At 36.6% G+C, this 24,020-nt stretch overlaps 1 protein-coding gene across 1 annotated transcript in view; it reads right to left on the bottom strand.

Moving 5' to 3' along the window:
* Positions 1–1,069: 1,069 nt before the first annotated feature.
* The window catches only part of DPP4 (dipeptidyl peptidase 4), a gene marked incomplete at its 5' end in the record, with an annotated part of 38,843 nt that continues 15,892 nt past the window's right edge, over positions 1,070–24,020 (bottom strand). Inside the window, 16 exons of the mRNA XM_084289486.1 lie at positions 1,070–1,178; positions 2,012–2,085; positions 2,336–2,408; positions 7,611–7,675; positions 9,285–9,384; positions 10,779–10,833; positions 11,695–11,889; positions 14,374–14,443; positions 16,444–16,542; positions 17,046–17,093; positions 18,152–18,276; positions 18,752–18,805; positions 18,986–19,053; positions 19,157–19,261; positions 21,986–22,030; positions 22,179–22,314. Of these exons, the coding sequence (XP_084145612.1) occupies positions 1,080–1,178; positions 2,012–2,085; positions 2,336–2,408; positions 7,611–7,675; positions 9,285–9,384; positions 10,779–10,833; positions 11,695–11,889; positions 14,374–14,443; positions 16,444–16,542; positions 17,046–17,093; positions 18,152–18,276; positions 18,752–18,805; positions 18,986–19,053; positions 19,157–19,261; positions 21,986–22,030; positions 22,179–22,314 (1,411 nt within the window). The 3' untranslated portion in view covers positions 1,070–1,079. The remainder of the gene's footprint in view (positions 1,179–2,011; positions 2,086–2,335; positions 2,409–7,610; positions 7,676–9,284; positions 9,385–10,778; positions 10,834–11,694; positions 11,890–14,373; positions 14,444–16,443; positions 16,543–17,045; positions 17,094–18,151; positions 18,277–18,751; positions 18,806–18,985; positions 19,054–19,156; positions 19,262–21,985; positions 22,031–22,178; positions 22,315–24,020) is intronic.

Genomic DNA, 24,020 nt, shown 5'->3' with positions numbered 1-24,020 from the left:
TTAAGCAGCATTTTCAATGCCATAGAATATATATCCTTTTGTAACTTAATGACTTATTATTTTAAAGCAGCACATTTTGTAGAACAGATGCAACCTAGTTATATGATCTACGTGAAATTAAGAAAATATGAGTCTTATTTTCAGATGGTGAAGCCTACCTGGAGTGCTGAAGGTAAAGCAGAAGTTTACGGGTAAGCTGCAAAGAAGAGCAGGTTTGCTAAACAGCATGTTCATGTGAGACCTACAGTCTACTCCTCACTTTAACTGACAGGTCATGCAGTAGTGCTTTATGCTAGCCTACTCATTGGTAAATAGGAAATTAAAAAGAAAAAAAAAAAAAAGAAAAAGCAGTTTCTCTCCTAAAAAAGAAACAACAGTGAACTGCTAGAGTTCCCAGGTAACAGTTTACCAGAGCAGAAAGAAATTCAGTGCTGCTGGTTTCATTTAAAATCTTTAGTGAAAGCTGGTTACAAACATTCCTTGCAAGATTTTTTCAGCTGTAATCTAAGAGTTTGCAGAGAAAATACTAACTTAAGGAACTGCAGTTAACAAAGTGTTTCCATCTGCATAGAAAATACTAACATTGTAGCATTCACGGTACTATTTCTAAAGTAATCATTGATCATACATTAAGGTAATTTCTGCAAAACCTGTTCAAAGTTTTATCTGTGTTTTCACAGAAATAATCACAGGGCTCTTATTTTGGAAAACATTGTTTTTATTCCTCAAGTGATGATCATGTCAATTTCTATTTGATGTTATTTTCACCATTCATTATACCACATAGAAACTGGTTTTTTTGGTTTTCAGTTTTAGACAAATAACAAAACAAAAAGTACTGATTCAAGAAAGTACCATGCTTGCTGGAAGTCTACAACTTACTTACATCCTGGTGATGTTAATGACCTGATTAAATGCAATCAATAATAGTAGCTTGGCAACAGAAATCTTTATAAAAATTAGCACTTCATCATATATTCAGGTATCCCAAAGTTTATACTGGCTCATTGTCCATTAACTACAGAGTTTTCTGGAGAAAACCCACGACTAACCACCAAAATGCTGGTGCCATTCCTGTGCTAGGGCAGTGAGAAACATTGCTTTATGAAATGGCTCATGTGAGTATAAATATGCTTATGTGCTTGACCGGTGATGGAATGGTCTTTGTCGGTATACCACTGCAGGAAAGAAAATACATAGAGAATGTTACCTCTTGCTACACCCAAATCATACAAACCAAATGTCATAGACATCATTAAAACAAAAACAAACAAACCAAAAAAATATTCAGCCAGCTGTTGAGAGGCTAAATTCAGCATTGAGGCCACTGTGATTTCTGTTTCTGATTTTTGTGGGATACACCAGCTAGTCATGCTAAGTACAAAATATATACGTTACTTGTCCATATGGAGGCTAGTTCAGAGGGTTGTCCACTCTCACCACCTCAACCCTTCAAGGACAGCTCATATACATTGGTGCACCTGCCTTCATTCTGTACTTTATCTAGTGTTCCCAAAGTCTGGGAAAAAGTAGTAAAGGAAGCACCAACACCTTATTGTGGGAGTTCCCATGCATAGCATGCTGGGGCAACTATGGGGTCTAACAAGTTTAGTAGAGAAACGCTGAAAATGATGGACAGGATATGTTGGGTAAAGAAATGGACTTAACTGAAGTTACCATTTTCTTATCTAGTAAGATAGCATACACCCACAGTTGGCTGAATAGTCTCTAAGATTGGGACTAGCCTGACTGAGAACACAGAAAAATGAACAAAATGAAAGATTAGGTAAACAGGATCAAATATGAGAAGCAACTGCTTCATTTTTTTTTTCCTCTTATGCAGTAGATACATGGAAAGTTATGTTAAGATTTAAATTACTGAAGGTGAAATGCAAGTATGTGAGCTTTCATTTAAGATGGCAATTGATTTGTATGTAACTACAAGCAGCTGATGGCACCATTCTCATAATATAAGTTCATTTGTAATATGATAAACAAAACACAGACATACCATTGCCTGAAAATCCACTTCAGCTTCCACAAGAGCTTTGGCTATCTGTGCTGCTTGCTGAAAGTGAACATTATCTGAAAAAGGAAGAAAAAAAGGAAAAAGGTAAACAAAATTTTGATTCTGTACTACTATGGGGGAAAAAACAAAACAACGAACACAGAAGACTCCCCAGCACTGCTGCCTGAAACACAAATTAGTTGCAGAAAGCTGTATTATTTTATTGACGTAAATGTAACAGCCTTGCCCCTTCATGCTTTTGTTTTGTCAGTAGTAGAATTGCAAACCTGTCTGTAATACTAAAATGTCTAATTAACTGCAACTCACCATCTGCTGTTCCATGAATAAGGAGATACTCAACTTCCTTGAATTTTTCAGCTCTGGCCATTACTGTTGAACTCTGAAATTAAAGAAAAGGAAAAAAATAAAAAAAAAGGTGCTATTTGTTAGAAGATGATTTTCTACCAACTGACTGATTCCTGTTGACACAGTCTGGGGTTCCTGAGATAAAAGCAACAACCCTTGCCCACCTCCCACAAAGTAGCATGTTCACATACCCAACAGCACTGTGCTCACACAAACCATTCTGCACTGGTCTGCAATTATTACCAAGGGTTATGTCTGAAAAGTAACAGGCAATTCCAGAGGGGAAGGAGTTTTGTGAGTGAGATAGACATTTAATGCATTGCTAACACGTTGTTAGCCTGCAGCACACCACTTGCCATAGGTTTTCTGTGATACTGCAGAGAAGTTAAAAAATGTTGCCATGGCAACAGTGCACCCTATGATAGTGAGGAGAAGATATTACAGAGACTACGTCCATTATCTTCCCCACAAAGATGCATACTACAGTCTACCTGTAGCTAAATTCAACAGAGCCTGTATGTCCTCATTCTCAAGTAAATATGGGCGAGAAGTTTTAAAGAACACTCTCCCCCAAGTGTGATACAGACATGCCTGACAGAAAAAAAAAAAAAAACACAAAACACTAGACCAAATCTATAAATAGAAGTCAAGCTGCATTTTAGGAATTAAAAGATAATATGGCAATGAAAAAATAATCAGCAACTAACTCAATAAATTCAAAACACTTACTTAAGTGACACACTTACGAGGGCCTAATAATCACCTGAGCACTATAAGCAGGTGTACCAGGTGCTAAAGAATGAGGGAAGTAAAGACTTCAGAGACTGCATTTGGACAAGGAAAGGGAACAGGACAATGTTTTGCCATGAGGGTGGAAAAAAGAAAATGGACAATGTAAGGTAGTGGAGGATTGATAAACTACCCAAAATAATGGTACAATACGTTGATGAAATTTCCTTCCACTAGCACTATTATATGGGTTCTCTGCTGAAGATGCCTGAATCCCTGTGGAAGTTCTCTCTATAGTACTGCAACTTAAAAGCTACTATGACAAAGAAAACAAGTAAAAATTAGAAACAAAAGTATGCATAATTTTTTCCTCATACAAAGGCTGTATCCTTGTGCATGAATTTGTATTTAGTACACAAAAACGTCAAATACATTATATACCAAGAAACAGAAATGTTTTGCTTTTCTTATATATCTGCACACACACTCAAAATATCTTTAAAGCAAAGATAAATATTAAATCCCTTTTCCCTTCTGCAAAAACAGCATACTTCAAGCTTTCATAAGTGAAATTTGTTCTCTGTGATGATTATTCAACCACATTTGAAAAACAAGTTCATCGGGAGAAAAAAAAAAAGCAGCAACAAAACACCTCCAATCCATGACACTGTATTTGCCATCTTTTGATAAAGGAAGGATGCAGTTCAGCAGAAGTCCCATATAATGTATAGAAAGCCATGCACATTGGAAGCATAACACCACCCACTGAAACATTTTGGGATCATACAGTAGGAATTGCTAGGTAAGAGCACCAAAATCTGCAGAGGGGATTATGTTTCAGCAAGAAGCACTGGTACAGCAGCCAACCAAAGGAATGATTTACAAAGCATCAGCCCAGTGATTAAAAAAGAAAATGACACACGCAGTATCCTTTGAATGAAACAAGTTGCCTTATGCGCATGTGCAAAATTATGGATCTTTATAAACTTTCTTCCAGCAAATAAACGCTGGCTTAAGGGACAGCACACCTTCTGACTGGAAGGCCAACTTGAGGTACAATTCTGGGAATTTGACTTTCCAAAAGCAGTTTTAAAGAAAATGTCACTTATTTTCCCCTTCCAAGCATTAAACAAGATAAAATACTTTAGAAGTAAGGTGCACACAAAAGAGATACTTTTTTTTTTTTAATTACTTTCAAATGATTTACGACTTGCTGTACCCATACTCAACACAGAGAGTCCCTTCCCTAAAATGCACTTTAAGGACATAGTATTTCTTCCAAAAAATTAATAATAAAGATGGTAGGGTAGGGAGTAATCTGAAGTTAGACACAGTTAAAACAACAGCTAAAAACAAACCCCAAGTGGACTGTATGTAAATGCAACTTAATTTACCCTTTTCCTTTTCATAGTTACACTGTCATGACAATGGTTCTGAAAAGGGACTGTGTACAAGTGCTGAGAATTAGGCCCTGCTGAGTGTAACTGGCTTTTCTAAAGATCACACAGCAGTCAACATTTTATCAGCACTCAACAAACAAGTTAAGGTTTGGCTGAAACTGAAGGTCTCTCTCCCTTTAGCATATTCTCAGATAATAGAACAAATGTCAAATCAGTACAAGATGGCATATTTACAAAATTGTACCCTGTTTTGCATAACCTAATGATGCAGCAGTTCTTAAGGACTGAACATTTCAAATCTGCTAGAAAAGGATTGCCAAATCTATGACTGTTTCAAACACTTGCCAAAAGCATATCAAATTCAGAGTGAACTGCAAAATAATCTCACAAGTTGAACAGTCTCTTTGGTATGCTTTACATGGCTACTGCATCTGACCTCTGTAGCTCTGGCCCATTTTAGTCTCAAGTCCTTTACGTCAGGGACGGTTCTTCCTAAGCAGAGAGTTTTTTTCTCCCATTCAGCCTAGGATCTGTACTGATGTTTTCACAATTATATTGGAAGCTCCACCCATGCTTGCTCCTTTCTTTTACAAAGCTCTAACTTTTAATACCCTACAACTCACCTAGAAGGCACTGATCACACCTAATTAGCCTCCTCAAAGGATCATGAGCCATCCTTCAGACTGTTAACAAGCCAGACTTCTCATCTATCAATGTGCACCCTACCTAATGTCATAGTAACACAAAGGTAGGGTGTACTTCTCAACACCACTAGATATCATTTCTTGAGATGATATCACATCATGGTCATTAGCAATACTCTGTGCATTAGGAAGGCACCAGCAGCACACATCTGCTCTAAGCAGATGTGTACACAGTCGCATTTGTTTTAAACCAGGGCACACAGTGCAGATTTTATGCAACCTTTCAAGTCAGGTTTACACTGGATGCAGTAGGATAGACAATATATGATGCAGCATGCAAACCTGACAGTATGAAGTTAACAGTTCAAAAAATGCTTTAACAGGTTCAGCTAGGAGAGCTTTTCAGTACATATTTTGCATCAACTTGCTAAACAAATTCATTTCGGGGAATAACCCTTAGCAGTGGGTAAGGGACCAGGAGGCAGGCCAGGGGTCTGGGGCACTGAAGAAAGGGGCTACAGCCCAGCACATTCCTTGCTTGAAGTCAGTAATGATCTTCAGTAACAACAAAATCCTATGACTCTTCCACTGTTGTTTTATGAAAAGCAACAAACCCACCTCTCGAGCTACCCACCCGCCCTTCCAGGTTTAAGTGGAAAAGCAAATTCCAAGTAATGCATTATTTGGGGCTTTTAGCAATGAACGAAGACTTCCTCAAATTGCATTTTCCTGTCTCTAGAAGGAGCAGTGAAGTGTGACAATCTGATCTGTGCAATTACCCCTCCTCCATCTAACCACCATTCTCCCCAATTAGTCCTCTGAGTAACACATTTGAAACCTTTAGCTCTTTGGTACTGGCAGTTTCAACGTGGCCATTGCCAGCAATGAATCCTATGCCAAGAAAATCCGACTCCTGGCTTGAAAGGATTAAACAGTCCTCTGTTGCCATCTGTGCCGTGAAGCTGGTGAATGACTTTGTGCACCCAGAGCGTTAACGTTCGTTCTACACAACGACAGTAACTTCTATTTACACTGCTACCTCACAGACCTCCTACTGTTCCCACTGCCTTAAAGAAACACATTTGGAAAAAGGCAGGCGGGCTGCTGCAGGCTGTTGGTCAGTCCCCAGTGGGTCTGAGCAGCTCGTTGATTCAGAGAGACATAGTACAAAGTCTCCCAGCAATCACAGCTGATTTCCTCAGTTTTGACCAGGGCTTCTCATACAGCAATTGACAAAACTAGATCACTGTAGCAATATGGCAAAACAGGCGTTCCAGTCCGTATTTCATCGCATATATGCATGTACTTAAATGTTTTACCATACTTTCAAGTCAGCGCAACAACCTCCAGCCTTCCCCCCCAACCATGACACTGATTTCAAGCCCCCCCTCCAAGACACAATCATTCCTAAGCTGTTTTCTAACCTATTTACCAAGCTAAAACGAGAGAATGCCCCCATCTCTTTTGCTTTAGTATACGTGTTTGTTTCCAGCATCACCAGGGCTGAACCTCTCTGAAAAATCCCAATGACAAAGTACCCCTCAGATTACTTACTGTTCTCCAAGAGCTGCTGTATTTCAACCTTGGGTTGAAATTTAACACTTTACAGAAGGCTTGGGCAGCTCTGCCCTACTCTCAGCTGCCTGGAATTTCAAAAAGCCCTTTAGGCAACAAAATGCAGCTACTGCAATGGTACACAGAGGAGCAATGTTACTCCTCTTTAATGAACATAAACAATCAACAGGTATTTTGCTCCCAATAAAACACCTGGAAATTCCCTAATTTCTGGACAAACATCAGTTATTTTAGATTAAAGTTTAGAAACCCTGTGTTCATAGAGATTAGGCCAAAATTCTGTCCCTGATGATGATGTTGGCTTCCAGCTGGTCTGCAGTTTGGGTATGGGATCAGAGTACTGACAGATTTGCCTACCTGTAAAGGATTCCTAAGAGATTTTTTTTTCCCTGACTAAAGTTTGCAACATGGATATGATGTGAACTTTCCAATTTATGTTTTTTTTTAAATAAATTTCAGAGAAATGCAGTGCATTTTTTTTTTTAAATAAAACATACTTTGCCCATGATCATATTAAATTTTAAAGCAAATTTGTTTCCTGGTGATTAAAATAAAACTGTTTTTACAGCTAGTTTTACAGTCTGTAAAGTAGCCAAATGGAATTGAACTTAAAAAACAAAACAACAAAAACACGACAAAAATTACAACAAAAACCAACACACAAAAAAAACAACTGAAAAGCCACAGCATACAGCAAGAGGTAACTGCCTTGTTTGAATCCAAATGCATGAAACTAGAGCCTCTAAAAGCACAATGCAACAATTAACACTGGAATAATGAAACACTTAATTCTTCCCCTGGGGAAGGAACAAGATTGTGTAAAGAACAACAGAGTGGCTTAGAAAAGAAACAACACATAGAAATGAAATTAAGTGAATTCTTTCTTACATTGTAGTTTTTCAGATTATCACTTTCTATAGGAAGGCCCATGTATCGCTCCGTGTATATTGAATCTGTAATAAAAAAAAATCAGAATATACTACTTAGTTTTTCAGTATTTCTGCCTACCAGAAATTTCAGTCTGTTACACACAAAAAGAACGCATACTGGAAAGTAAGAAGAGATAGAAGATTTAAAACAGATTTTCCACAATGAGCCATGTAGGTAACCATCATTATTCAGAATATTTAATCTTGTTGCCATGGTCACCTGAATGCTGAATATTAATAAAGTACTTTGTGTCAATGTTACCTTATTGTTATTCTTTCGGTAAGCCTAAGAAAATGGCTGAAAATCTTTCAGTAAATAACTGGCATTTGAAAAAAATAAAGCTGAGAAATTTAATGTAAATTTTTACTAGTTAAAAACTATGAAATGAAAATATAGTAGTTTGGGACTCAGCTAGTATCTATCATATACATATAGTCAAAATTTAGTATTTGATTTTCCACAGATTTTTCAGCATAATATCCTATCACATTTGTAGATCTGCTGCTTTATTTTAAGTCATACAAACTGACACTATTTCACCATATTCTAATATCCATTGGATTTCTCGCCAGTGTTGTCACAGGTTTTTGGCGTTGAATATACATGCCTCCATAACCCTTTCTTTTATCTAATCAACTCAAAATGTATTTTAAAGATACTGATCTTTATTTAAAATTAAAAAAAATAAATTCCCTGACATTCTGTAATATTCATGTCTAAAACATTAAAAACATCTCTACATCCCCAATAGACTACTACAAATATCCGTCAGTATGCTCTGAGCTGCTGACTTAGCCAGAGCACACAATACAGTCTTATACAGCCTCTATGCTAGATGCAGAATAAATTATACCTTTATTTAGCATAGATTTGCCATGGAAAGCTTTCCTTTGAAAGTTTTTGGATGTATCAAAGCAAGAAAAATATCAATATATAGTCACATTGTATTAACACATACTATATTGTCAATTACATATTTTTTTTTAATCTGGGAGGAGGTCCTCTACAACTGTTTTTATAGCCTCATGCAATATACAACCTTACACAGTATAAGCCTGAGGCATGTATAGACTAGTCCACTTGTTCAGTTTTAGCTCGCGTCAAGCTATGCATAAGACTAGATTTATAAAATCCAGATTTTATACTCTAAAAAGAAAAATACAGAGAAAATTCAAATTCTGTTGTCATTTTGAGAGACAAGTTTAAGGACTTAAAATTTGATGTTAGGTCTCACAGTTCTTTTTTAAAAAGTAGCATTTTAAATACACACAGACTACTATTGATGGATTGCTGACATTTAGTACTGGTCTCAGCTCCTCAGAACACGTAGCAGCTTTGGAATACAACTGCAGACACACTGTGGTATTACTACAAATATTATAACAATTTTGCATCGTTAAAGGTCATAGAGATTATATGGAATTGTGGATCTGACTTTTTAAAATAAGAAATAAGATTTAGGAAACTGGTTTAATTCTGAAATGCAATACCCATGAGTTCATAAAAACAGACCAAATGGCATTTACATGGCATCTAGTAGATAATCAAAGTTCTGCACTATGAATCAACACTTTGCAGCATGTGCACTGCAAGACATATGGGAATCCTTGTAACAAGGAAGCCATCACATACCATAATATTGCCAACGTGACACAGGGGCAACCGCTATTCCACACTTGAACACGCCGCTTCCAGAGCCAAGCACCATGGAGGTCACATATCCCCCATAAGACTGAGAAGAAAACATTGCTGTTATTTTAGTCAGAAAGAAAAGGATGGGGCCCATCTGCTAAATGGTTCACCAGACATTTATAGGCTCAGCAGTTTTCATATTAATGAACTCCATTCTGAATTTGGGTCAGATCTCACCCAGCCTGCTCAGTGGGGGAAACAGGCATCAAACAGCGCATGGCAGCTGTGGCTCTGATGAATGAGTGCTTGCTGTGGAAAAGGGGTGCAAACGCCACTGAACTGTGACTCAGCTTGGAATGACAGTGTTTGGTAGCACCGTAGGCAGCAGCGAAAGACAGGAAACAAGACACTGCTGAACCGCTGTGTCCCTCTCCATGCTGGTGAAGTGGGTGGAAGCAGAGCAGAGGCCCACAACACGCTTGATGAGTAGTTGCACCAGGGCACCCAAAAATTTACAACTCCCTCAGAGTAGGCCTACGGCAGCTCACTTGCTAACTCTCCTCCAAAGTGTCAAGAGCAAGACTGTGACTGGGGAGTGAAGGATCTTCTGCTGAGTCTGTGGGAGGAACTGTGCAGCAATACACTTCTTGGTATGCACAGAAAATTCACTTGCAGTCTATCCTGATACACAGATGAGTAAATATCTGACACACTTGAGCATTCAGGCAGCAAGATACCTAAACAATGTCACCGACTGCCCAAATGACTGCCCTCACTGTAGTTTGAAGAGGTTATTTAAGAAAATGTGACCACCCACATTCAAAAAGAAGAGTAATTTTTGGATCTCGTTCTTGTCTTGAAAATAGATTACAGGCAAATGGTAACTTTAGTTCAAAGCCGCATGTTTGCTCCAACTTCAATACTCAGGTCCTCTCAATGAGATCAGCAAGCTAACACATGTACTTACTAATTATCCATGTATGGGTAATTACACGTACTTACTAAAAACCCACGTATGAATACGTTATCTAACCTGGCAAAATGAATGTACCTAGTGAGAGGCTGACAATCCGAAAACTCAAGAAAAAGAAATTCTGTTGGCCTACAGGTTTGATACCCAGGATACGTAACCCCCAACCTAGCCCCAGGAGGACTGTTCTTCAACTAGTCATCCTGAGACTCATAAGGAGTAAGATTGGAATGCATTAAGTTCTCCATTTCCGTAGAAAAAAAATCCCTCCTGCTACAGTTCATTACACACTTGACTTCATACAACAAAGTGGTGTTTATCCCCATAAGAAAAGGTACTAAGGGCATCACTGGCATCATCTTGCCACCAAGAACTTATTCACTGGTGCCCACCATCAGCAATTTAGTTCAAAATCCTGCATGCAGTCCTGCACATACTTAGAAAGCATGCAACAAACACACCTTGACACCAGAAAAAATGTTACAATTAAATAATAAGCCAGCCAAACTAATTTGAGTACTTACCCAACCCCAAATAGCTATTCTGTCCTTATCAACAAAGCTCATTTCAGAAAATTTTCTAAAAGCAAACAGAATAATTTAATGCTTAATGGATTGCAGGTCTCTGCCATGATACAGATGTGCCTATTTTCCATCATGTTGGCCCTTTTCACCTCTATGAATAAGCATGTCCCACTTCACAATGACTGTAAAACCTGGAAGGTCTGCAAAAACACTTAAACACCCACTGAAATTTGTATCATTTGCTGGAATTAGGTTAGATCCCTCAGTTGTCGCTGTCTCCTCACACACGCACTTCTCCCCGCCACTTTTTTTTTTGTTTAAGTAAAAAAGCTACATTCAAATTGCAGCAGTAAGGGACATCAACATCTATAAATCCAAGTGAGGGTTTAAAAAAGAACAAAAAAAATCTGAAACACTATCTGTTTAAACTCATTAACATTTTAAAATCCCCAAAGGCAAATCCCAGAAGTTGAATTCTATATGATTAAGAGTCATACTGACACCATTAAGTTCAGTGAGGTTCTACAGCATAGATCAAGTGCTGAAGATCAACTACAATATAAATACTGAGAACTGTAGCACATGCAAGTCTCACTCACAACAGAAACCTGTAAAAAGCTTGGAGTAAAACTTTTAGCTACCCATTCATTCATAGTGTGCTTTAGTTAATAATGTGACAGTTACCACCTCTATAAAAACAGCAATATGGTAAACTTGTTATTAAAGCCTTAACTTCTTTCTTTTTAAGCATAAAATGATGGTTGGCCCATAAATGACATTCTAAAAAAATGAATGTAGAATTTATTTATGTTTTAGCCAGTAATTTCAAGATGACCATTCAAAACATTCACCTGTTTCCCTGCACGGTAAGCATGGAAAAGAAGGAACACTTGTTGACCATTTCACTGTAGCTCACCTGGCTGCTGAAATTTGATCTTCCACTTCATAGGTTCCCAGTTTTCGGTTTATTGCATGCATGATTTCATCCCCTTGGTATCCACTTCCTCTGCCATCAAAGGTTGCTACAATGATCTGCTCTGTACTTGCCAGATATGTAGCCCAGTTAATCCGGAAGACATAATCCACCTTCTGACTACAAGGTCCTGCATACCTGGATGAGAAGTCCCAGAGAATTCAAGCATTTAGTCTTCACATAGTCTCTCATTGAGCATTTGAAGCACAGTCATTCCTGACAATTTTCAGCAACCAAAGAAGGGCAAACTTTTAAACTAGACTGAGTAAAAAAGAAAAGCATCACCAACTGACCCCACACACATACTTGCTTGGACATTAAAAGCAATATGCTTTTTGAAATTTAAATTTTGTTTTATTGCTTTTTAATGTAATAAGAAACTTTATTGATTTTGACTTTAAATGGCTTATCAGAAATCTGAACCAAATTCTTCCTTGTGTGTGTTGACATATCTGAGTTTCAACGTGATGATGTTCAGCTATTTCTGTTCTGTTTACTCATTTATCTGGTTAAAGTCTGAAATCAGCAAACAGCCTTCCCTAAATGAAAACAAAAGGAATCTATCTTCTGCATTTTTACTGTTTCATCAGTGAAATTAAGTGTTCCTTTCAGTCTAAGCAAACTATTTTTACACACATTGTGAAAAAGGAATAAAAGATTTAAATTTTAACTTTAAAATAAAAGTACTTGGAAGCACTTGAGCACTATGAAATCAGACTAAGCACCTGGATGGTAAAATTATGTTTGCAATGTTGGACTCTCTAGCTGCTGTCCAATAGAAGGCCCACCAGAGTAAGAAATGAACAAGTAAGTGGATCTTATTGCTCTACAACCCATTTTTCCCAGTTTTGAAAGCAAAGAAAAGCTATTAGGAATTCTCGATATCTAACTTTGTTTCTGCACACTACAGATCCTCTCACTGCTGCAGGAATTTCTTAAGATCACTATGAAGCAGAAGCGATCCTGCCAAAGGCACGGGTAAGTTGATAAAAACAGAACCAAAACCAAAAGAAATCTTAACAAGCAAAGAGCACTAACTGCTCATTAGAAGGTTAAATAGGCAAAAATTATATAATAAGATTTGGTAGCATTGTAATAAAGATGTATCTAAAAATTAACAGCTGCTTTCTTTGAGGAATAATCTCTTGGTAAACAAAAGAAAAGGTTAACATTTCTGTTATAATTAATTGCTAATTTTCAGTAATTTACAGTTAGAAGAAAACATACCACCAAGAACAAAAATGCTTGAGGAAGAATGGGTGAAAAAGCACGTGTTTGCAGTTTGACACATCTTATTTTATGCTTTTAGTTTGCTTCTCAGAATAGAAAAAAAATTAGTAGAATAATAGTCTGGTCATTTGTTCACCTAACTGCAAATAACTCTCACATCTTAAATTCAGATTTAGCACCTTTCTTTTTCTCCACAAAAAAATGATTTTGTGATTTTTTTTTTTCATCTTTTTAACACAGGGATAGGCAAGCCATGGCAAAGTTTGTATTAGCTTATTTACTGGCTTGACCTGACATGCCTTATCTCACTTTCTTCTCTTACTCCTTGAATTTGATAAGCTGCAAGACAATCACTTTACCAAAATGTAGAAGGCAGATACAACAGATATTTTGCAGAGTGAGGGGGTGCTCCAGAAGCAGTCACAGACAAAAGACAATGGTTCCTGAGCTACTCACTTCTTCCTTACAATGCTGCTGCACAACTTGCTCATGCAGTAAACAAGCAGCAAAGCCAAAGCAGCTTCTTAGGTCTGCACCCTTCAGCATTTGGGCAATTGCTGATGAGCATCCATGCTTGCACATCATCACTCACCTCATACAGGACTGGCACTGAAGGTACACTTACGTTGTTTATTAAACCTACTCAACTTTAAAGTTAAGGGCTTAGCACACTTCCTCCAGACTTCACAACACTGCTTATTGACTAATAGGTTCTCCCAGGATTTCACGTAATATTTTGAGAAAGTGAGACAAGCCAAGATTACTCGAGTTGATAAAGGAAAGGCTGTGCCCAATATTTGAAAGAAAAAATAAAAATACATCTTTGCTTTTCATCACAGACAAAAATCTAGTTTGGTTTTCAGTTAGCAGATATACTTGGGCGAGGAAGGGGCTAAATCTTAAAACCTTATAATTATGACTTCTAAGGTCTAAAATTTAAGAAAAAACAACAAATACAATTTTGACCACAGGATGCAGTTTGCCAACAACAGTTGACTGTCAAACATCACAGAGAAAATGCAATGCCATACTTACGACTTTACCGTTCAGATAAATAGCTTATTAAAGGTTTAATTTTGGAATGTAGTTTCATTCAAGATTATTCCTAAGGAACTCTAAGAGCAGAGAAGGTGGTAAGCTAACACTAACATCCTGGCTTTTAATTAAGATACAGAATATACCTGCTTCACTGCCACCTGCAAAATAGGCACTTGATAAACATTACATCATTTCAGGGTACAGGAATCTATCACAAACTGGGATGCACCTCATTTTCATTCTCTTAAAATTCCTTCAAGAAGTAATTGGCATGTTTTCTAATCTTACTAAGAGAATCTGAAGTACATGAAAGTGATTATTAACATGAAATTTCCATGTATCTCGAATACTCACACTTCAAGGAGCAGAGGGTACTTCTTTGATGAATCAAAATGGGGAGGCAGTATCATTTGATACCACAAGTCTGAAAATGAAGAGTGTGTGACTTCAGTCAGTTCTCCAGTGAAAAAATTCAACATGCATTGTAATTTATACAAGGACACATTTGAGTCAATTAAAAATAGCTTTGTCTGAACTGTCCTAACATATACAGATAAAGGTTCCTAGCTAGTCAGTAATATTTTACAGCAAAGTTAGCAGAAAGTCTATAACTGGAATGTTTAAAAATATATATATATATAATTATAATATTTAGGAAATCAACATGCTGTCTTGTAGCTTTATACATTTACATGTAAAATTAAGTATGTCTGCAGTGGGAAATCTAACACTAGCTCACAAACGTTTCTCTACTCTAATTTTTCTCCCAGCACTAAATTCTAAATATTATCTACCTTCCAGATAGGTTTGCACAATAGTTTGCAAACCATCACAGAAACATACCCAAATATCTATTTCTCAGGCAACATTTTTCTGATTCCATCCATGTTACTTTTTCTACCAAAGGTGTCAGTGAGTTAGCTTATTATTCTAAATGCACACCAGGTAAGTTTTGCAATTGGCTTGATTGATCTGCTCATTTTTTGCTTGATTGTTTGGCTCATTGATCTTAAAATGATGGATACTGAAAAGGAAGCATGAAATAACGATGATGCACTGTGTTAATGGCTAGAGTGCAAGTATTAAAGGAATTTGTCCTGATATGAAAATACAAGGCACCAAAATGCTGAAAAAAAATGTAAGTCTTCACCTAACTTCTTTTCCATCATCTGTGTACTCTATAATCATAGGAGTCATCTTTAATTTTATAAGTACACACATGGATTTGCAAGCAGACTCAGAACTTGAAGTAGGACTACATAAATGGACTTATTTCTCCTATTTGTGACATTAAAAATAGATTCCCCTTACCCAAAAACTTCTACCCTGAAGAGATGAAGTAGTAAGAACAAAGAAGAATAAAAAGATGAATACACAACTGACAGCACGAAACCTCCTCTTTAAACCTCCATCTTGCCTGGAAGATTTCATCTTTAGCCCTAGTAAAAACGTGACTAAAATAAAAGACAGAAAACACAAACATAAAGACAGTTATTAAATAAATAAGATAACAGCGGAAGGAGGGAGGCATCAAAAAGAACAGTTCACAATCATTGAGAGAAATCAATACAGTTTATAAAATATAATTTCATTAAGAACATTCATTTCTCAGGAAGAAGTTTGTCATGAAGAGAAAAGCTAGCAGCAAACGCTGGAGCAAGAACAGTTAAGACAGGTACCAGGCCTACTACTGCCATTCTATCTGATGTTCCTCAGCCAAGGAGCATGCCAAGGAAGCATCTGTACCCAGACATGCAAATATTAGCACTATTAGCAAAGTGTTACTGGTTCAGTTTCTAACATTTCATTATTCACAAGTTGGTGCAATCTTGAAGCATGAACATGCTTTCAACAATGTGACTATTCAATCAAAATATTCTCCAACAGAAAGTCAAAGGTAATCTTGAAGTGTAGCCTAAATAGTTTTGTAAGCTTTCTCCTACGTTGCATGTTCATTTTTCAATAATAACTGTATTTCTTCTCCACTGTCCCCACCTGCTGTAACCAAACAAATATTTGCGCCCATAAATTAAGGCTCACTTGAATACATAACTTAATTTAACATGCTTATTAACTTTGTGCCCTCTCCCCTGACTCCCCCCCGCAAAAAAAAAAAAAAAAAAAAAAAAGTTGGTGGTAAAGACTACTATTTTTCAGGTAACTGTCATTGAAGAAAGGGGAGTTAAGCTGCATCATGAAAATTTCCAAGATACTATGCTATGGGAAAAAAAAAAAAGGAAAAAAAAAGCATATTTTAAATCAGGATGTTTGGGGATTTAAAAATAAAAGAAGTCTTGTCTTAAGTATGGAGTAACTGCAAAAATATTTGTTACACCCATCTTTTCAGTCGTGCTTTCTAGCAGAGGAGCTTGAAACACTTGGAGCAATGGGGAGAAAAAAGTAAAATGTGTTTTTTGAACTTACTGTATCCACCTACAGTAATGGAATCAGTTTTTTTTGAAGGCATCTGAATATCTTTCAGTGAGTTGTCCAGTTCAGTGTTATTTTCCAAGTACCTGAGGACTAAACGACAGACTTAATAAGAGTCAAAGAACAAACATTTTATTTTCAAATACATTATGCTCTTATTATGAACCACTTTAAAATTCAAATTGAAAAGATGGCAACCTACTTTGCAGTCTCAGTTTACTGCAGTTTTTGTTTTTCTTCTCATAATTCAATGTTTACAGTATAGTTTTTCTTCAGTAATTTATCAGAGTTTCTGCATTTTCCGTCTAACTGCAGTTTCACAAAAAATGAACAATTATGCAGTAAATAAGACATGTACCAGTTACTGTTTTCTAGCACAATGTAAAATAATGTTAAATAATGTACGAATAAATGCATGCTGAGCTATATAGTTTATCCTTTTGGTAAACTATAGTAGAGAAAGAAAGGGTAAATTTCATTTCAGACAAAACTGAGATGTTTTAATTATTATACTAAGCAATGAGAATAAAATCAAAATAAATTTCTAGTGCAAGTTCCTGGTTTAACACAAATCATAATTTAAGACAATCTCACACCTTGGTCATCACTGCTTCTGTGCAGAGTAGACATGGGCAGGCCAGGACCTGTTAACAAAACACAAAACCTTAATGTTTGCACGCTGTCTCAAAATAAAACTCTCAAAGTAATTGTGAGTCGGGGAATCACAAAGGCTCAGGATGCATTTCCATCCAATCTGCAGAGACTGCATTTTCAGTTATTGGGGCCCAAACTCAAACCACAGCATCACATAAAATACCCAAACAATTTTGCAGGCAAACCATGTGATAGTGAGGTACTGAGGTACATATTTTTCAAGAGGAAATTTTAAGGAAGATTTTATTTTTCCCCACCGTCCGATTAATTTATCCCTTTTACCTAGTACAAACACACTGGGACTGCAGTCCCAGTGCATAACATATGTTTATACTCACTGGATTCTTTGAACAGTGCTACCTATCTTAATTTTGTTCCCACAGATAACTTCACCCAGCCTGTTGCTTGCCTTGCCCTCACATTTCCTCCCATTTGCTTCTACCAGCAGAGCTCTCCATGCACAGCACATTCCCTCAGATTGCACAACTGTGTGCAGTGCTCTATAGGAACAGCCTGCAAAAAAAGAAGCAAATCTTCCTGCAGAGCATTACCAATAATTTTCAGTCTGCAAATGCCTCACTGGCAGAGAAATTTCCATCTATTATCTGGCCCTGAAGTAAGGCTTTACTTCCCTTTGTCACAAAACAATTGTGATAAAGGAAATTTAATCTGAAGGATAGGCTGTTTTTGCTCATTCAACATGCTCTGTAGTAGATGCAGTTCACTATCATTTTTAGAACATTGTACATGGCACCTATTATAAGGGCAGCTCCTGAGGAGATTCAGGCTTGCACAAAGGACAGGAATGTTTTGTCACCCCTTTCAGGTCTATTAATGGATCGGACTATCATTTTTTAACCTTGTAATTGTTATTAAGGTGCTTTTAAGCCTAGGAGGGAGTATGTTTTTCTGCTGCCAATGCATCTATCCAATGATATCAACACACATAATTGTTACACAGCGTGTATCAAGATCTTGAAAAAGTGAACTTCCCCACCCAACTAAACAGCGAGTCATTTTTATGTCAATTAATTCTGGATGTACTCACCATGACAATTTAACTGATAATACTGTGCATCATTGCTGAAGGACACAGAATAATACTGGCATCTTTCTTGATTCAGATCACAGCTAACACATTTAGTAGGATTTGGACTGCTTTCCAAGAGCACTCTACAAAGTAGATGAGCTTCATTTCAGAGATAAAATACTTCTTTTTAAACTGTGCTCAACACAAATATATGTTTTTAAATAAGATGACAATGAAATTTGATACAATTCAAAAGCAATGCCCTTATTGACATAAATAACAGATAAAGCAGTCTTTAATTTTTTGTTTTTAGTTGATACTGGAATTATCATAGCAAAAGTAAAAGCATGAGAGGTTTTCTTTAGGGGCAGGTTGCTTAAGGATTGTTGCTTCTTTTCACAATTTTCCTTTATCAACTAAATTTACAGAAAAATACTACATTTTTCATTTATTTATTTATTTATTTTTACAGTTCATACTTTTATATTGATTTTAATTAAATATCATATATAGAATCCCACATTAGACTGTGAACATCCCAATCTTTTACTTCATAATACTTTTTCTTAAAATTTTCACTAACAAGTTTTTACTCATACTGTAGAACATATTTCTTACTTATAAAGATTTCTTCCTCCTGGAGCCCCACCATTTTCATTACTAATGTAGTACCTAGAAGAGCAAAACATTGGTTTTGGTAAAGTATTTAAAACACATTGCAATATTTAAAGGATTATCTCACATGTTTAGATAATATTTTTACTAAATTAAATAGCACCTTCTTGTTCTCCCTCCTACTTCATTGTTACAAGACCTCCTGATAAGAACTCATATATTACTTACAATACTTACAAAAAGTTATTGGTTACAGCTGCTATGCTGATCACTTCCCATTTTCCTGTAGTAATAGGTAGTGGAGCCTGGACAGGGAAAGAAAGGCAAGATAAAAACTAGAACATGAAGATCCTTGATCACCAGCAGAAACACCAGTCAGAAGTGGCAGTCCTACAACTTCTAACTTACCTCTGAGCCATTTATGTAATGGATATGCTTGTATCCTTCTGCATTGCTGAATACTCTGTAGAAAGTAGTATTGTCGGGTGCAAAGTAAGGGACAGATGGCTGAAACTTGAACACCAGAGAGATGTCTATTAAAGCAAACAACAAAACTCCAAAACCAAAATGATAAATTTAGGTTTTGATATCTCTAAACAGAAGTTTCAATACTTAAAACAATATTTCATTGAGATGTTTTGCCTGCTGACTTAGTAGGTAGAACCCACAGCTAATATCCTGACAGTAAAAAACACTTAAAATATTTCCTAGCACCTTACAGGCAGAATTTCCCAAGTATTAATCCTCTGGTAATGATGGATGCCCTTCCTTCTCTTGAACTACAGCTGTTCCTAGTTTCCTAAAATGAAGGAAACAATACACGCTTCTACCTTTAAAGTCATTGCTTTATTCTGTCCAACATGAAGCTGTGACCTGTAGCAATGTAAACACTGCGAGCACATTTTCTTTGAATTTCCATTTTAAAACACACATTTGTGAACACATCTCTGAACTTTGAAGTTTTTTTTTGTTTGTTTGTTTGTTTGTTTTTTTGTAAGCTTGACAATGAAAAAGTTCCCCTCTTTTTCAAAGAAAACAAGATGCTTTTCAAGAGGATCTAGGAAGTAGGTGAATACAAAACACCAGAGGAGCCAAACTGGAATGATATGTTCATGAAGGAGCTATCCAATTATCAATTTGGAGGGATGAAAATGAATTAATTCTTTCTACTGACTGTATTTTGGATATGCTCCACATAGTAAAGAGAAAAACAGGAATGAAACTGAGTCAAGTGAAATAAAAGCTATTTCTGTGATATGTGTCCAAAACATCTAAACATTAACTAGCCAATAGAGTCATCACAATCTCTCTGAGATGTTATAACCATTTTTGAAATGAAAAGTGAAACAGAAAGATAGTCACTTGCCTCCAGTCACTCTGTAAGCAATGACAAAACTTGAGACACCCTCACAGACATTCTCCAGATAGTTTCACCTTCTTTCCTAGCAATATTTTTGCACAAAACACCCTGACAAATACTTCGCTAATTTCTCTCCTACCACGGTCTTGCTTTTTCACAGGGTGACTTTCCTTCAAGTCAACTAGCAAGCTCTTACTTAGCTCATGAACTGGAAGCCTTACTGCAGTAACACAGGCTGTGAAAGTTCTGAGCGTTCTTAAATTAAGTAAAATTTCATCTCTATTTTATAAAAAAACATAATACTTGTTATATAAAGAAAGAGAGAAGTACATTTTCATGCATGTATATATAAATTTGTACATAAAACATATGAAACGTATATAAATACATGTGCACATACACACGCATACATATATGTTATATATTTTAAAACATGCCTTATCAATCAAGTGACATTTTATCATCTGTAAGTAGAAAGAATAGTAAAGCCATAAAGATATCTTCCTTATCCACTCTTCGATCCTCCCTACTTTCCGCTCCCTTCTCAAATCCAAGAACCATACAGTGAGATTATCTTTTCCTTCCAACAGCTCCTAAGATGTGGGCTGTCTCTTTAAAAGAAAGAAAAAACCAACAACCTAGTTTAATGGCACAGACTCGCATTTTGCCCTCTCATTTTGCACAACTGTTTACAAAGTCTGCAGCTTGATCATCACATTGTCTAATTGTGAAGCCTTTGCTGCAGAGAAGCAAAATGTGTCAGCGCTAAGGCCTTCCTTTCCATATCAAATTTGACAGCAGGTGGGTTGATCTCTCATCTTCATACTGCGGATGATTTCATCCCTGCTGTTGCCTCCCTCTTTGCATTTCTTTAAACTTTCATTTTTGACTTCAAAAGTGAATTAGTGACTAAAGCATAATCAGTGTGTGGAAAATGCGGGAGTGGAAAGTGTACTCTGTGTTCTCATCAAAAACTCTAAAACTCATTTCTCCCTCCAAGTCTGAACTTTTGCATCTCTGCTTCACTTCCCCCAGATCTTCTGTGTAGTTCATTAGGTGCCTACTCTCTACCATGTACAAAAGGATTGAGAGGCAGCTTCGAAAACATCATCCAGACAGTAGCAATTGCTTTGGCAGAAGTGTATGAAAATCTTAATCTGGTCAGCTGTATGCATCTTGTCCCCAGTTCTCTCCAATGGATATTTGGGGTTGAGGAAAAATATAAATAAATGTACAAGCAAACAAAACAAAAGAATAACAAAAATGAAAACAAACACAAGGAGAACCTGGAACTGCTTGTTCCTGAACAAACCAGGGAGAACCTGAAACACTAAAATTGATTCTTGTCCTCTAAACCTCTCCTCCAATTCAATTTGAAGGTTATGGGATACATTTCTTAATGTTTTATCCCCTAGATCATTCTGGAGGTGGCAGAAAAACTGGATAGCAGCCAAAACAGCATAGCTAGCAACTCCCCCATTATAAATGGAATTCTGAATCGTGGCTCCTGTATTCTCCTAACTACCACTACTGAAGTAATAGGTCAGAATTAAAAAAGTGTCTGGAAGGAGCACTCTGCTTTTTGACAAACTGAACATGATGCACAGGTCACGGAGGATGTTACAGCTTGAGCCCACAGCGCACTGTCAGCCCAGACTAGGGAGTTCTGAAAGCCATACCCACAACATTTTAAAAATGGGAGTGGGGATGTGTTATGACGCTGTTTAAGACCATTTTTTCCTATGTAGGTAAAATGAAATGAGTGAATGGATCAGACCTGCACACAAGAACATTGCAACTGGTAAGAAGCTCATAAGAAAATTTCTTAATTATCAGTGTTATTTAACATGTTGCAGTTTTAGAAATTGAACACTCACTCTGCCAATCCAGCCAGTTGTACTTTCTTCCGTACGTTGTTTTTCCTAAGAAAGATAAAACAAACAATCCCACAACATTTATGTTTATTTTATAGCAGCCTATGTTTCTACAAAGATAAATATACAGAGATACTCTACTCCTATCTAGTCTCATTTATCAAACATTGTGACTCTCCCACCTCAGTTTTCTCACCTGTGGACATGTCCAATTTCTAGTAGTATTTTCAAAGTCACAGACTGTGAGGACTGAAAAATTCTGAATTCTTCTGAGCCACTGCAAACAGATCCTTTCATCTGTCACCCATGTTACAACGCTCAAATAATGATCCCTAAAAACAGCAGTAGCATTAAATATTTAAAATCCTATCTGTAATAATATATTATACAATAACATTCAGTAATTCAGTGAATGAAACTCATCTGGTTATTTTCATTTCAATGTATTCTTCCAAGGATAAACACTGATGCAAACCTAATTGTGGCATTTTTGTTGTTGTCAATTGTTTTTGTTGTTAGCAGATGCATTGGTTATTATTATTCATACAAAAAATGCAAAAGAATTATAGTTTGTACATACACACTTCCAGGAAGACTGCAATTAAATCCTAGCAGCCAGATCACTATTCTCTGGTGCATGAAATAACAGCTACTCCAGACAGTCCATACATGGACTTAATTCAATGTACTGTGTGTATCTAAAGGAAATTCTTCTTAATATTAAGTTGTATGGGCCTTGTATCTTGGAATTTTAATATTTGCTGCATTAACTTGATTGCTGCTAAGCACTTGAAGCAATACACATCTTAATTCAATTTAGTACTTGCTTCCATTAGTTAGAATTGGAAGGAGAGATTACACCAACAACAGATATTACTATTTGAATATTTTGCTTTCATCTTTAGAATACCAAATAATTGACATGAACTACTGGACTATCCAAAAAACAATAATAAAAAAATCATGGATCATTCTCTTGAATATTCTTGCATATTATTTTTTAAAAAATACCACATAAAATTTAGTGATTTGTTTACCATTACGATCTGTTAGATGTACTCTTCTTTTCTTATTTTAGATCTCTCCTATCTCCTAGAAGCCTTATGAACTAAAATAAAATAAACCTCCCCTCCAAGGCAAGTATGCATTTTCAACCAGAATTTGCACATTTGACTTAGTTCCAAGTTCATGTTCCCTTTTTCCCAAAGTTAGTTAACAAAAATGCGTGGGAAGTTTTGTGAGAGCGAATATCTTCATGATCATAAAATGGGGGAAAGAGAGAAGAGGGAAAGAAAAAAAAAAAAAAAGGAAGTGGAAAAAAATGTGGAAAAGACTACGATTACCATGGATGGATTAAAAATATATGCCAACCAGTTACCAGCCGCTTTTAGGTTTATTTCTAGATTGCAGCTTCAAAATCATGTTTGAAAAAAAGTCTACTTTTGCATTTATATTTGACTGGTAAGTTTATAGGACATTTAACGTGGCTGCTGTCAGTGGCTTCGATGAGAGTAACAGACCAGTAATCACAGAATCACAGAATTTCTAGGTTGGAAGAGACCTCAAGATCATTGAGTCCAACCTCTGACCTAACACTAACAGTCCCCACTAAACCATATCCCTAAGCGTCCATATCATCTAAACGTCTTTTAAAGACTTCAATGTTGCAAAAGATCTCTGCAGGAGCTTGTTTGGAAAACAATCAGTAGTTTCTCTTAATTTGTAAAAGGGGAAGTAGCTGCACGGTTTTTGTTGCTTCAGAGTTAGGTAAGTTAACATTTATAGATACTAGTAATCGTTTAAAAATAATTAAAAAAAAAAAGTAGGTTTAGATTAGATATTAGGAAAAACTCTACTCAGAGGGTGGTGAGGCATTGGCATGGCACGTGTTGCCCAGAGTAGCTGAGGATGCCCCATCCCTGGAAGTGTTTAAGGCCAGGCTGGATGGAGCTTTGAGCAACCTGGTCTAGTGGAAGGTGTCCCTCCCCATGGCAGGGGGTTTAGAATTGTATGAAAATGTATATTGTATGGAAATGTA

The sequence above is a fragment of the Netta rufina genome (assembly GCF_964035555.1).
Source record: "Netta rufina genome assembly, chromosome: 6".
NCBI classification, from domain to species: domain Eukaryota; kingdom Metazoa; phylum Chordata; class Aves; order Anseriformes; family Anatidae; genus Netta; species Netta rufina.
The sequence above is the reverse complement of the archived record's forward strand: the minus strand, read 5'-3'. Positions and strand labels throughout refer to the sequence as shown.